This window comes from Euprymna scolopes, chromosome 44, assembly GCF_053919585.1.
Source record: "Euprymna scolopes isolate OS-2025 chromosome 44, ASM5391958v1, whole genome shotgun sequence".
NCBI lineage: Eukaryota > Metazoa > Mollusca > Cephalopoda > Sepiida > Sepiolidae > Euprymna > Euprymna scolopes.
Window position 1 is genome coordinate 1,027,995 of NC_136525.1, and position 14,506 is coordinate 1,042,500.

Consider the following 14,506-nt stretch of genomic DNA (forward strand, 5'->3'; position numbering starts at 1 on the left):
GACGATTTAAATGCCCAGGCAAGCAAGACGCATGAGTTTTATAACATAATCTATAATATAAAACTGAACGTCTGCGTTAGTGTCTGGTCACAAATAGGCTCCTATATGGTTGACTATTATAGAAAACTGATCACATATAATGATAGAAGATGTATCGAGACACAGGAATGGGTATGTTTGATCTGGCATAATGATGATTCATTAAAATTGTGGGGTCTGCGTTTGCGCCTGGTCCACAAAGTATGGAAAAAAAAAAAAAAAAAAAAAAAAAAAAAAACGTTTACAAGTGTTTTTGATATAGATGTACATAATAATACTTTGATAAGTATGTTTTAACTTAAGTAGGGATGGTATAATAAAATTGTGGGGTCTGCGTTCGCGTCTGGCCTCCATAGAATGGACATAGGCACAAAGTTTAATAAAGACTTTTCATATCTCTCTGCGTAAGTATACTTTGATAATTATGTTTCAGTTTGAAGAAATATGGTATAATAAAATTATGGGGTGTTCGTTCGCGCCTGACCTCCATAGAATGGAAATATGTTACAAAGTTTAACAAGGTTTTTAATATAGATCCACAGAATATTGTGATAAGTGTTTCAGTGTGAACGGGTATGATATAATAAAATATGGGGGTTATCTATTTAATTTTTACTTTCATCATATTTTGCTTTGGTTTTGATACCCCAAATTCGAAGCTATCTCTTTACAACCCTTCCTTTTCATAACCTATCATACTTTCATAAATCAGAGTCCATTTTCTGTAGGCTGTTTTTGAACCCAGTCATCGACGGGTATTTTTGCTAGTATAATATGATATAATATAATATATAAAAACAGTATAAAACATGTTTTATACTTTTTTTTTTTAAATACTGTTTTACTCATTAGCTTTGCTTCATAGTGAAACTGGTCTTCCAAAACTTCATTCTTTTAATCATTTTCTGAATAAAACAGTAAAACTACTCCAAATTTTCACACATTTTTGTAATAGAGTCATCCAGTAGAAGCAGTAAATTATCTGTTTAGCTAACTAGCTACCTACTTATCTATCTATCTTTAAAAAAAAAATTTTTTTTATTCAATTTTCACCCCAAACAAGGCACAGTGCCACTTTGAAGCAGGGGGCTACTATTAGGGACTTAATTAGCGGGGTCATTATGAAGGGAGAAGAGTAGAAAGATGTTTGTTAACATTATACTTGAACTTCTGCATATCATTGCAGTTAGGAAAGCAGAATCCCGGAAGGGAGTTCCAAAGACCCGCAGTTCTGGGGAAGAAACTATTGGAGTAAAAGGCTTTCTTGCACCTAGGGATCTCTACTGTAAAGGGATGAGACTTAGTAGCTTGTCGGGTTTGTCGGGGGTAGTCACGTCGGGGAAGTACAAATGTTTGCAGTTCGTCAGAGCATTCACCATTAAAGTATTTATAGACTATCTATTTATCTATCTAGTGATGAATGGACAACGGAGATTGGTACGCCATATTTTGACACTTTAACGGGCCGGATATGATATGCGGACCGAGTTTGGATATCCCCATGCTATGTCATTAGAACAAGATCTGAACACCCTGGCCTTTTATAAAACTATTAAAACACTGCCTACCGAGGATACAAATTTAAGAGATCGTCAGTAGAACTATAATTATCACATCATCATCATCATCAACGCTCTGATCCCCAGCTGGCATCAATTGTGATGGATGGCTCTCGTCATGGTGAGGCTCCGTGTTTTGACAAGCTTCTGGGTTTGACCTTTACTCCTGATCTGAAATGGAACACCTACATCAAGTCTGTTGCTAAGGTCGCTGGAAAGATGGTGGGATCCTTCTACCGCTCCAGAAGATATCTCACTACTGATGCAATTCTCTATCTATATAAAAGCCAAGTACGTCCAAGGATGGAATACTGTTGCCATATCTGGACAGGAGCTGCTAAAAACAGCCTATCCTGCCTTGACAGAGTACAAAATAGACTTCGTGGCTTAGTGGGGGATGCCCTTTTCTCTACCCTGCAACCTCTCTCCCACAGAAGAGACGTTGCGAGCCTGTCCTTGTTTTATCGTTATTTCCATGGCAGGTGCTCGTCTGAACTCCAATCTCTGGTCCCCCCTCGCCAATCTTTCACGAAAAACACCCGTCTAGCTGAATCCACTGTGAAAAATTTCCCCCACTCTATATCTGTGCCTAAATCAAAACGCGGATTCTATGAACAAAGCTTCTTTCTTAGAACTGCACGCCTGTGGAACTCTGCCTGCTTCCCACCTGACTACAACTTGGATGTCTTCAAGTCCAATGTTAACAAATTCCTAATGAACCGTCCCCTTAAGTAAACACTTCAGCAAATCTCCTCACTAACTTAATGTACTTGCAATAACCCTTATCCCTGAGTGGCTTCCGGGCCTTGATAAGTGGTGATCACTGTGTAAAAAAAAAACAAAAAAAAAAACGACGATATGACCGGAATCAAATAGGTGGGATGGAGAAAATATTAGAATTGATTATCAAAGCATTTGTTTACATCAGACTTTAAGACGAACATGCTGCTGCAGTTGGAAGTAGAGTCGTGGTATCTTTGTTCACAGATATTTGAGATGAGAATTGAAAAATTGTATAATTTTGTTTATTCGGACTAAGATTCACCTAACAAACGGTCGTAGGTTACATCGGTCGAAACATTTTAAGAATAGCAGTGAAGATAAAGATAATCATCCGAATAATACAAATAATGTATTCGTGGTATATTATTCTACAGGTGGGATGTTCTAGGCAAAAAACTTTGCGCATGGAACTTTTGTTTTGTTTTTGACAAAGAGAGAAAGAGAGAAAGATAAATAGAAAGATAGAGATAGAGTGTGTGTGAGAGAGAGAGAAAAAGAAGAAGAAGAAGAAGAGAGAAAAGGAGAGAAGGAGAAGTTCTTTGCTGTGAATTGAGCTTGACAAGATTTTGTTTTGGATGTCTTATAAAGAAAGTCCAAGGATTGGAGCTCAGTCGACTATGAGCATAACGGTACAATAGAGAGATGTTTACAACATATCTTCTATATTAGTCAAGGTGCGAGGAAGTAAATGAATAATCACCCACTAGATTGCCAAGTGGGTTTTAAACTGTCGAGCGCATTTCTAATTAGGTTAAATGTATTTACTGTATAAGGGGCGTCCCAAAAGTATTTTTTATCCCGTCCGAATGGAAGGGGATTGCAAAATACACTGTTATGATGAATGAAGCTATGCGTTCATGACCTGAGCGTTTCATTTTTCTATTGCAGATATTGACGGTGTAAGACGCTAAGAAAGCAACCCCTGTCGTGGATATGCGCCAGAATCAGAGATGAGTCATTGAATTCCTGGCAAATGTAAATTGAGAATAGTGGTTTCTATGTAGAAAAATTAATTTTGGAGTACAAAAAGTCGCTCATTTTAATGGTACCATTCCCGTTTTCGTAACTCTTCAACTTTTTCGAACGACCCTCGTATAATACAGCGCGTACTGGTGCCCATGCATAGCCATCGTTCATCGTTGGCAAAAGTGCATTGAGAATGCTGGTGACTATGTAGAAAAATAAATTGTGTAGTACAAATAATCGCTTGTTTTAATGGTACCACTCCCGTCTTTGTAGCATTTCATCTCTGTGCCTCTTTTGCAAGTATTTTCATGGAATGTGCACTGATGAACTCGTTGCCCTTGTGCCCCCTTCTGCAAACATATATATCCCCGATAAACCCGCTTAGCAATAAGCAATTGTTTTATCGTTATTTCCATAGCAAGTGCTCGTCCGAGCTCCAATCTCTGCTCCTCTTCGCCAAAATTTCACGAAAAACACTCGTCTAGCTGAAACCACTGTCAGTAATTTTCCCCACTATTTATCTGCGCCTAAATCAAAATGTAGATTCCATGAACAAAGTTTCTTTCTTAGAAGTGCACGCCTGTGGAACTCTCTTCCGTTTGCCTGTTTCCCACCTGGCTATAACTTGGATGTCTCCAAGTCCGACATAAACAAATTCCAGATGAATCGCCCCCTTAAGTAAGACACTTTATCAAATCTCGATTACTAAGGATTACTACGATACTATGCCATTGATTATTGTGCACACAATGACCCTTATCCCCGAGTGGCTTCCGGGCCTTGATAAGATGTGACCTCCATGTAAAAAAAAAATCACCCCTTTACTTTTCAGATCCTTAAATGCCAGAAAGCTTTCTACTCTAATAATTTCTTCCCTCGAACAGCTACACTTTGGAATTCCTTCTTGCTTCCTGCTTCTCTGACTGTACTGATATGCAGAAGTTTAAATGTAACGTAAACCAACATCTTGTTAATCTTTCCCAAGCATGGTCTCAAATAGTAGGCCCTTTATGTCTAAGTGACGATATTCCTTGTTAGGGGCAAACATAAGTAAAAATCCAAATACAAAAAACTTTTTGAGTTCAAAAATACAGGAGGCTTTGCTCCTAGAACGATCCTCGTATTTCACACAATTTTCGTTGTTCGTCTTCTGGTCGAATCTCCTCTTTTTTACGTGACCGTCCACCACTGTGCGAGAAAGAGATTCTGAGTAAACACCAAAATCCGGTGCGAACGTTATCTCTCTCAGACATCGTGATTTGGCCAAGAATTAAATGTAGATAAAAAGTTCCCTGGCTGACACTAATCGCCATGAATCAAAGAAAAAGCCCCTAATAATGACTTTTATCGTCTAATTCAGAATGAAGGATAAGGTGGGCTCCCTCTAATCGTAAGGGTGGGTAATGCTGGATATATCCAGTTGTTTTTAGTTTTATATAAATCTAATATACAAATAGCTATCTGTCTGTCTGTGAGTCGGATGTCTGTCGGCCTGTCTATCTGTCTCCATACTTTCAAACTCTATCTCCCCCGAAACTAAAAAGTCGCAGAGCGGCGCTAGGGGCCTCAGATGATTGGATTTTTAAGGGTAATTCTTTTATGGTTCTTTAGCCGGTTAAATTTGTTTTTAAGAGGTCAAAAATGGATGAAAATTGAAAAAAAAAAAACCCAAAAACGTTAAACATTTTGTACATTAATCTTAGTTCATCTTTAATTTTTAATAAGTTCATATGCGTATCACATTGCTACAGTGGTAACGTCACCAGCTTTTAATGCTACAGTTGCGGTTTCGATTCTAGCTCGTTTGTTTTTTTTACTTTTGAAATCACGACTCTATAGTAATATTCGGTTGGTGCATAAGTAATGTCGTTTTTTGACGTTCAACTCTCTCTCTCTCTATATATATATATATATTTTAAAAGGTTTTTAGTGGTACAAAAATTTATTAAAGTTTTAAAAAGGATAAGTGGAGTCATTATTAGAAATTTTGAGGAAGATCGATGCGGGGGGAAAATAGACACGGAAAATAGTCAAAAGACTATTCGACTAAAAAAAAAAAAGAAAGAACCTCGAGGTACCTTTCGTCCGACACTTTTCAAGAGATTACGTCGGAAGCGATTAAAATAAAACAATTTACACATGATTGAAAATGGAGGCGAAAGGAGGGTGAAAAGAAATATATATATATATATATATATATATATATATATATATATATATATATATATATATATAAAACTACACGGCGTGAAATAAATGAATGAATAGCCTGTGATATCTCATCCATATTTCAGGACCTAGGACGAAATTAAAAAAAAAAAATGTTAATAATTGCAGAAACTAGAAACAATGACGCAATGCAAGTATTTTTTTTTGTAAATCAGAGCTCTTTAAACAGGTCTAATTCATGCGACAGCTCATTTTGCCTACAGAGCGATGGTTTGCGCATTAATACAGTTACGGCCTCCAAAATATTGAGTGTTTGGAACGGGACTTGTGTAAAATGCGAAAACAGCCATCCGAATACGCTTCACCACGTGCTTTATTGTCATACAAATGCGCACTAATTTATGACTCATGAATAACTGTGTACCCGGATGTGCTCCGTAAATGCCCGGAAGTGCTCTGTGAACGCCCGGATGTGTTCAACAATGTGTTTATTCTAGACCCCCTGGAATTTCGAAAACATGCAGAGACATGCTGTGCCAATCTGACTTCCAGCAGTTGAAACGTACGACCCACATAGTCTGCATCACACTGACATTTAAATTGATATACAACTAAACTTTTTTGTAGTGAGGGAAGTGTATCTTTCTTAAAAGCTGGGAAGGCAGTTTTAGTGCCGAACACTATATATATATATATATATATATATATATATATATATATATATATATATATATATATATATATATATAACTACTTAATTTACTCACATAAAATTAATATACGAAAGTATAGATTTATGCGTAAACTTTAAGTATTTACTTCAAAAGTGCTCAATACGTAGGTAGAGCTAGTTAATAATTTATAAAATATATAAAAAAAATTATATTTTTATAAATTACTATATATATATATATATAAAAACGACATTATTTATATATATTATATATATAATATATATTATTTTATATATATATATATATATATATATATATATATATATATATATATATATATAAACGACATTACTTTTGCACCAACCTAATATATATGCAATCTGAAAAAATTAAGATATTATATTTAAGCGTATTTTACGCCCGGGCAAAGCCGGGCGCCTCCCTCGTCTAGGGGTTAATGTATAGCCGAATCATGTAGATGTTGAGTGTTGGTGTAGCAAGACGAGTATTTATTGCGAACGTTTTATCAGGAGGAATCATAGATTGCAGCCTAATCGATTACTTAGCATAAATTTAATGATAGAGCAGAGATTTGCAACGTCTCTTCTGTGAGAAAAAGGGAATAGAGAAGCATAGTGGCCCTTGCCCAAAATTTTTTTTATGCTCTGTCAAAGCAAAAAAAGATACGCTTAGGAGTTCCACCTCAAGTGTGACAAGAGTACTCCATCTTAAGACGCATTTGACTCTTGTACAGGAAGAGGATTGCGTCAGGAGTGAAATACTTTCTGGAGCGATAGGATGATACCACCATCTTTTCAGTGAGTTTGGCAATTGATCTGATATGTGGGTTAAATCTCAGGCGAGAGTTAACGGTTAGGGTTAGGGTAGGTGTTAATATAGTTGGTATATGTGTTCAATTTTAGCAGAGAGTTAACGTTTACGGTTGATATAATTAATATATATGTTCAATTTCAAGAGAAAGTTGAAGATTACGGTTAATATAATTGATGTATATGTTCAATTTCAAGAGAGAGTTAACAGTTTTGGTTAGGGTTAATATTTTTAATATATGTGTTCAATTTCTGGAGAGAGTTGAAGGTTAGCGTTAGGGTTAGTACAGTTGATGTATGTGTTCAATTTCAAGGGAGAGTTTAAAGTTTGAGCTAGAGTTAATATAGGTGATACATATATTCAATTTCAGGATGGAGTTGAAGGCTAGGGTTAGCGTTAATATAGTGGATGCATTTGTTAAATTTCAGAAAAGAGAGTTGAAGGTTAGCGTGAGAGTTAGTATAATTGATTCATGTATTCAATTTCAGGAAAAAGTTTAACGTAAGGGTTAGAGTTAATATAGTTGATATATGTGTTCACTTTCAGGAGAGAGTTAAAGGTTAGTGTTAGAGTTAATATAGTTAGTATATGTGTTCAATTTAAGGAGAGAGCTGACGATTAGCGTGAGGGTTAGTATATTTGATTTATGTGTTCAATTACAGGAGAGAGTTGAAGTTTACTGTTAGGGTTAATATAGTTGATATATATATATAGGGTTAATATAATTGATAAATATGTTCAATTTCAGGACAGTGTTGAAAGTTTAAGGTTAGGGTTAATATAGTTGATATATATGTTCAATTTCAGGTCGGAGGTTAGAGAATAAGAAAGATATTGGTCTTTTTCTATATTTAGAGTGCTGATAAAGATGGTAGTATCGTCTGCATATAAGGGTGTCTTCAATAACTTTCCAAATTTTTTTTCGTATCATCACTTCCATAGATAGTACACAAATGAAACTCTGATATACTTCAAAGTAATCTCGTCCGACTGCAATGCACTTTTTTTTTACACAGGCATCACCACATTATCAAGGCCAAGAGGCCACTCAAGGATAAGGGTTAAAGAATGTACAGTAGAAATTGGACAATATAGTAATCATTAGTAATGAAAATTTGGTAAATTTGATAACTTATATGGAACGGCTCATCAAGAACTTATTTACTTTAGACTTGAACACAACCATATTGTAGTCAGCCGGAAAGCAGGAAAACGGAAGACAATTCCAGAGGCGTGCAGTTCTAAGAAAGAAGCTTTGTTCATGGAATCTACGTTTAGGTTTAGGCACAGATAAAGAGTGGGGGAATTATTGATAGTGTTTACAGCTAGACGAGTGTTTATTGTGAAAGTTTGGCGAGGGGGGGGGCATAGATTGAAGCTCAGTTGAACACTTTCCATGAAAATAACGATACATCAGAGACAAACTCGCAACATCTCTTCTGTGAGATAGAGGTTGCAAGGAAGAGAAAAGGACATTTCCTACGAGGCTACGAAGTCTATTTTGAACTCTATCAAGGCAGGCCAAGTCCTTTCTAGCAGCTCCTGCCCAGATGTGGCAACAGTATTCCATCCTTGGACGTACCTTACACTTGCACCATTACAACAACTTCCGTAAACCCTATTGTAGTCCTCTTGTGTAAGTCTGCCTGTGACCACCATCACAGCTTCTTTCATCTCCTTACTTGTTTCATAACGACAAACTCTAAGGTTTTCTTTGGATTTAAGGAATAACCAAAAGTCACAGGGAGCAAGGTCTGGACTATGGAAAGGGTGAGGAACTGTCTTGATGCCCGTCTTGGTGAAATACTCTGTGACAAGGATAGTTGTGGACTCGTTCATTCGCGCATATTTTCCGCATCTTTAGTTCTTCGTTTATAATTGTGTGTACAGTTCCACCACTTACATCAAACTTTGCACTAATTGTCTCTATAGAAACACGACGGTCCTTATTCATGAAATTCTTTATTTGGCCAATCATCTATGATGTTCCTACTTCCTTATCCATCCCACACCTCTCAACACCCCTTACAGATTCCCTGGCGTCCTTCAATCTGTTAAGCCACTCATAAACCGATGTCCAATTTATGTAAGGTAGTCCAAAAGCAGTCTGAAGCATTCCATACGTTTCTGTGGCATTTTTTTCAAGTTTAAAACAGAATTTTATCGCATATCTTTCTACTAAAGTGTCCTCATGTCCAGGTTGAAATTCAGCAGCTGTGTTAATAACGCTTTAGTAGGGTGTATTCCACTTCTTGCTGTAGCTGTTTATTTGAACATGAAATAATATAAATTAGCCAGTTATCTCATAAGATGTATAGAAAAACATACTGAATTTTCAAAAGTCTACAGCAATTTTAAATGTCTGTACACAAATATCTGGAAAATTATTAAAGACACTTCGTATGTCGAGGAATGATGATGAAATATGATTTGGAAAACAATTGATGAAGATCAGGAAGGGCTCAGGATGGATCGCTGAAGAACACCAATGTTAATATGGTGAGTTTCGGATTTCTGCACATAAGCGACTACTTGTAACAAATCCATCGGAATAAAAAGTATTTGATTATTGAGGGATATTACTGGCAGTAATAGTCTATAAGTACTCTTTAAGTTGCTCCAGGGAAATGCCTACTTCGGACCATTACATTGTGATGTGGATTACTCAAAATACAGTTTGGATTATTTTACAACACTGCTATCAAAGACATTCACTTCGGATTTTACCATGCATTTTTGATGTGAATTTCTATATCCTTTTCATTAACTTCCTTTACTCTATGGCATTTAAATAATTAAACAACTTTTAATAGTGATTTTCCATGTCTCCGTGTTTCCATTGTTAATATTTTCTCTTCTGAAGAGATGGTAGACATCGAAATCCTATAGGATAAGGAGCTGTAATATTTCAAATGTATTCTTTGTCTTACATAGAATAATAAAAATCTTTTGATTTGAAATTCAAATATTTCACGTCATAAATTTTTAAATTCATTGAATAACTAAGATTGTATATATATATATATATATATATATATATATATATATATATACACTCGGGTTTTTTTATATTCAAAAGTAATGGACTAATGAATTCAACGAGGTTGTTAGATAGTGCTCAATAAAAAGAGCTGATAATACTTGTTTATTGTTATATAAACATGCTCACATCCCGCTGCTACAAATAGCCACTTGTTTCAATCAAACAACAGATATCATCAGGCAGCGACTTGACTATTCAAAAGTTCAATGAATAATAAGGTTATTCATTGAACTTTTGAATAGTCAAGTCGCTGCCTGATGATATCTGTTGTTTGATTGAAACAAGTGGCTATTTGTAGCAGCGGGATGTGAGCATGTTTATATAACAATAAACAAGTATATATATATATATATATATATATATATATATATATATATATATATATATACTATTATGTAAAAGGAACTTTGTGTGTATGAGTTGTTCTCTATGGACACCTAAGCTAAACGCCTGGGCCGACTTTTGGGAAATTTCACACAAACGTACTTCATGTGTCTGGCACTGTTTTTTGATAGCTCTTATTTTGAAATGAGTTCGATAAGTATCGATAATCGAAAAATCCGATTAAAGAAGAAATAGACGATTTTAACTGAAGTTAACGCCTTATACAGCCACAAGTGCATTTGAGAAGTTTTATTACTGCACAAGCAGAAAGGAAAATGGGATAAAAATTGGTTTTAGTAGTGCTCTGGAAGTCTCCTTACAGAATTGCCCAGTATCCTAAATAGAGCCCAAAACCTAAAGTGCTCAATAGTGAGTGTTTTTTTCACTCCTTTAAAATAGTGAAGTTTTTTTCACTCCTTTAAAAACAAGGAGCTTTTCTTCTTGATGAATTTTCACACACACACACACACGCACACACACACACACACACACACACACACACACACACACACACACATATATATATATGTTTGTACGTACGTTATCACCTTTCAAACATTTATGTTTGTACGTACGTTATCACCGTTAACACACAGTGCACACATGTACTGTCCACAACTGTTGAACAATATCTTGTTAATCTTTTCGTAGACATAGTCCCAAATTACGCCCAAGTGGTGAAATGCCTTGTTAGGGGTGAACGTGAGTAAAAAAAAAAAAATCACTCCGCGTTCAAGGCCAAAATTGCATAAGCGAAAATAGTCCGTAACTATGTAATTACTATATCATGATTGCCGGCACAACAAAGACAACGAAATGAAATAAAAATAGATTCACTTACCAAGGAATGGCTTTAGTTCAAAATGGTGAACTTGCGCAAAACCCTGATTGTATAATCCTCCAACGTCACTTCCGGTTTTTGAGCTCAGCATACAAGTGCCTTCTCTGATCTGATTGGACAAAAGAAAAAAAAAAAAAGGAACGATGACAAAAAATTAAGAACAATCTCACAAAATAATATGTAAGTAAAAGTATATATATATATATATATGACGATTGCAACGTCTTGTCAGACGAGAGCCACTCCCTCAGTCACTAAAAGTCCATGTGCCCGAATATGACTTTTAGCCCTGCCAGCGACTTGCACACCCTCAAGCAGACATGACACTGAAAACGCTCACTGATTTGTATGAGACTAACAGCAGCGGAACCTGTATTATCGTGGGCGTTCATGTGATTAACAAAACCTGCCTTAGACAACAGAGCCCGATCACACACCTTACAGATCCAGAGATCTCCATGGTTGGGCGGCAAGGTTTGGCATTTCCTAAATGCTCTCTTAAGCTTCGCTTGGTCTATTTTGGCTGCTTCATAGTGTTCTGCACCCCTGTATATCAGTGTCCTCCACTGCTTGCGATCATACGCTAGGGACTCCCAACTGTCAACAGGAATATGACAGCTCACCAGACTCTCCTTGATGCTATCACGAAAGCGTTTTTTGGGCTTGTGCTGGGGTCTTTTTCCAAGAAAGAGCTCACCATAGAACAATTGTCTTGGGAGACGATAGTCTTCAAACCGGATGAGATGACCCGCCCAACGCAACTGGTTCTTAATAACAATGGTAGCAATACTGGTTGTTTTGGCCTTTTTTAAGACATATGTATCAGGGACAAAGCTATACCACTTTAAACCAAGAATGTGTCTAAGGCAGTGCTGATGGAACCTCTCGAGCAATTCTATATGTGAGTGGGTACAAAGTCCAAGTTTCAGATGCGTAGAGTAGAGATGGTACTACACATGCTTGATATACTGAAATTTTAGTTGTCAGAGTCAGATCACCGTCAGACCAGACTCTATCTTGTAACCTTCCAAAAGCATTAGATGCCTTGCTGATTCTCTGTCTTATTTCCGCATTAAGAGTGCCATCATTTGATAAGGCACTCTCAAGGTAGACAAAATTTTTACGACTTCAAGACGCTTTCCACAGACGAAGATATCAGGTTCCACATACAGATCATTGGGAGCGGGAGTGTACATGACTTTAGTTTTCTTAATGCTAACTCTCAGTCCGAAGCAGGTACAAGCATTTGTAAAGAGATCCATCACTAGTTGCATATCTACTGGGGAGTGTGTTACCAGGTCAGCATCATCAGCATACAACAGTTCCCTAACAAGTCCATCTATATATATATATATATATGATTAGTTTTTTTGGAAAAAGAATTCCAGCAGAGTGCTCAATTAAAAGGAAAATCCAAATTTTAAGAGCGTACTTATATTTTGTGTACAGAAAGTTGTTAGTTGAGACAGGTCATTGGTACCGTCGGTTTCAAGCCCGATAATAAGGCCCGTTTAAGGTATCCTTATCGAGCTCTCTTCAGCCAATCCTGACTTGGCTGAAGAGAGCTCGATAAGGATACCTTAAACGGGCCTTATTATCGGGCTTGAAACCGACGGTACCAATGACCTGTCTCAACTAACAACTTTCTGTACACAATATATATATATATATATATATATATATATATATATATATATATATATATATATATATATAATTCCAGGCTTCATATATTTAAAAGTCGAAACTAACGAACTCAACGAGATTGTAAGATAGGGCTCAATAACAAGAGCAAAATATTTATTTATTTATTCAAAGGTAAACAGTTGGATTTGGTCACTACAAACAACCATCTGTTTCAGTCAATGAGACTTCATCAGGCGACCCTGAACCATTCGATCATTTCTTTAGCGTCGAATGGCTCAATGTCGCCTGTTGAAGTCACATTAACTGCTTACTTTCGAATATATATATATATATATATATATATATATATATATATATAGAGAGAGAGAGAGAGAGAGAGAGAGAGAGCGAGAGAGAGAAGATAAATATATATTAATGCATATAAATTTAATCGTTGATTCAGTAGCATGTATATATATATGTATATATATATATGCATGTATGTATGTGTGTGTGTGAATGAACCCTTTTTCGGGGTCAACGGTCAACTAGCACTGTGTGTATGTATGTGTGTGTTGGGGTGGAGAGGGCTCCCGTAAGCCGTGGTGAAGGCTACCTTTCTAGGAGAAGCAAATCTCTGATTTAAAAAAACTATAAAGCGGGAAACCAATACACGCATTAAGCTGGTCTACAGTTTACCTTGTTGCTGGCTATCTTGCTCTTGCTTGTTGCTGGATCTCAACATTTTGAACCGAGAGAGAGACTTAGCTGTCGTACAAAGCTAAGACTCTGTAACATCATCTGTGTACAGATACTCCCTCAGGCATTTGTCTATTAAAATGGTCCTGTGGCGATGGAAGTCATTTTTGGGCTCATGGACTTTAACTATCTGAGAGAGTGGCACTCGTCTGACAAGACGTTGCAATCATCACATCATGTGTGTGTGTATGTGTGTGTTATTTGTATTTGTTTGCGATATTTTTGAATGAATTCAATTATTTATAAGAAAGTGCATTTTTACTTTTACCAATTTGGTACGCCTAAATGGGGAGCGGCATTGTTTAAAATATAATTATCCACTGACACATGTTTCGTCGTCTACGACACATCAGAGTAGGTGAATATATATAGAAAGAAAGAAAGAGAGAGAGAGAGAGACAGAGACAGACAGACAGACAGACAGACAGACAGCAGACAAACAGACAGAGACAGAGAGTGGCTGAATATATATGAAGCGGAAGAGAGAGATATAAATAGATAGATAGATAGATAGATAGAGAGATAGATAGCGAGATAAAGAGATAGATAGATAGATGGATAGAGGGAGAGAGAGACAGAAAGAAAGAGAGAGAGAGATAGAGAGAGAGAGAGCAAAACGTAGTCGGACAGTAAAATACATATTTTTCTCAAGCGCTTTCAATCAATACATGCGATCGTCGTCAGGAGCGATTGCTGTTGTTGTCATTTTCTTTATTGAGGCTTGGTGTTTGTATTTTTTTTATACTGGTTATAAAGACTAAAATTACTAGAAGCCATACAAATAAAAAAAACCAACTACATCCCCTTATTAACCAGATCTCATATCGGGACA

The 14,506-nt window shown here is 36.4% G+C and overlaps 1 protein-coding gene across 2 annotated transcripts in view; it reads right to left on the reverse strand.

Moving 5' to 3' along the window:
- The window catches only part of LOC145268648 (uncharacterized), a 366,656-nt gene that overhangs the window by 84,787 nt on the left and 267,363 nt on the right, over positions 1-14,506 (reverse strand). For both annotated transcript variants that reach the window (XM_080124130.1, XM_080124131.1), the window contains exon 5: positions 11,290-11,398. In XM_080124130.1, the coding sequence (XP_079980256.1) occupies positions 11,290-11,398 (109 nt within the window). The remainder of the gene's footprint in view (positions 1-11,289; positions 11,399-14,506) is intronic.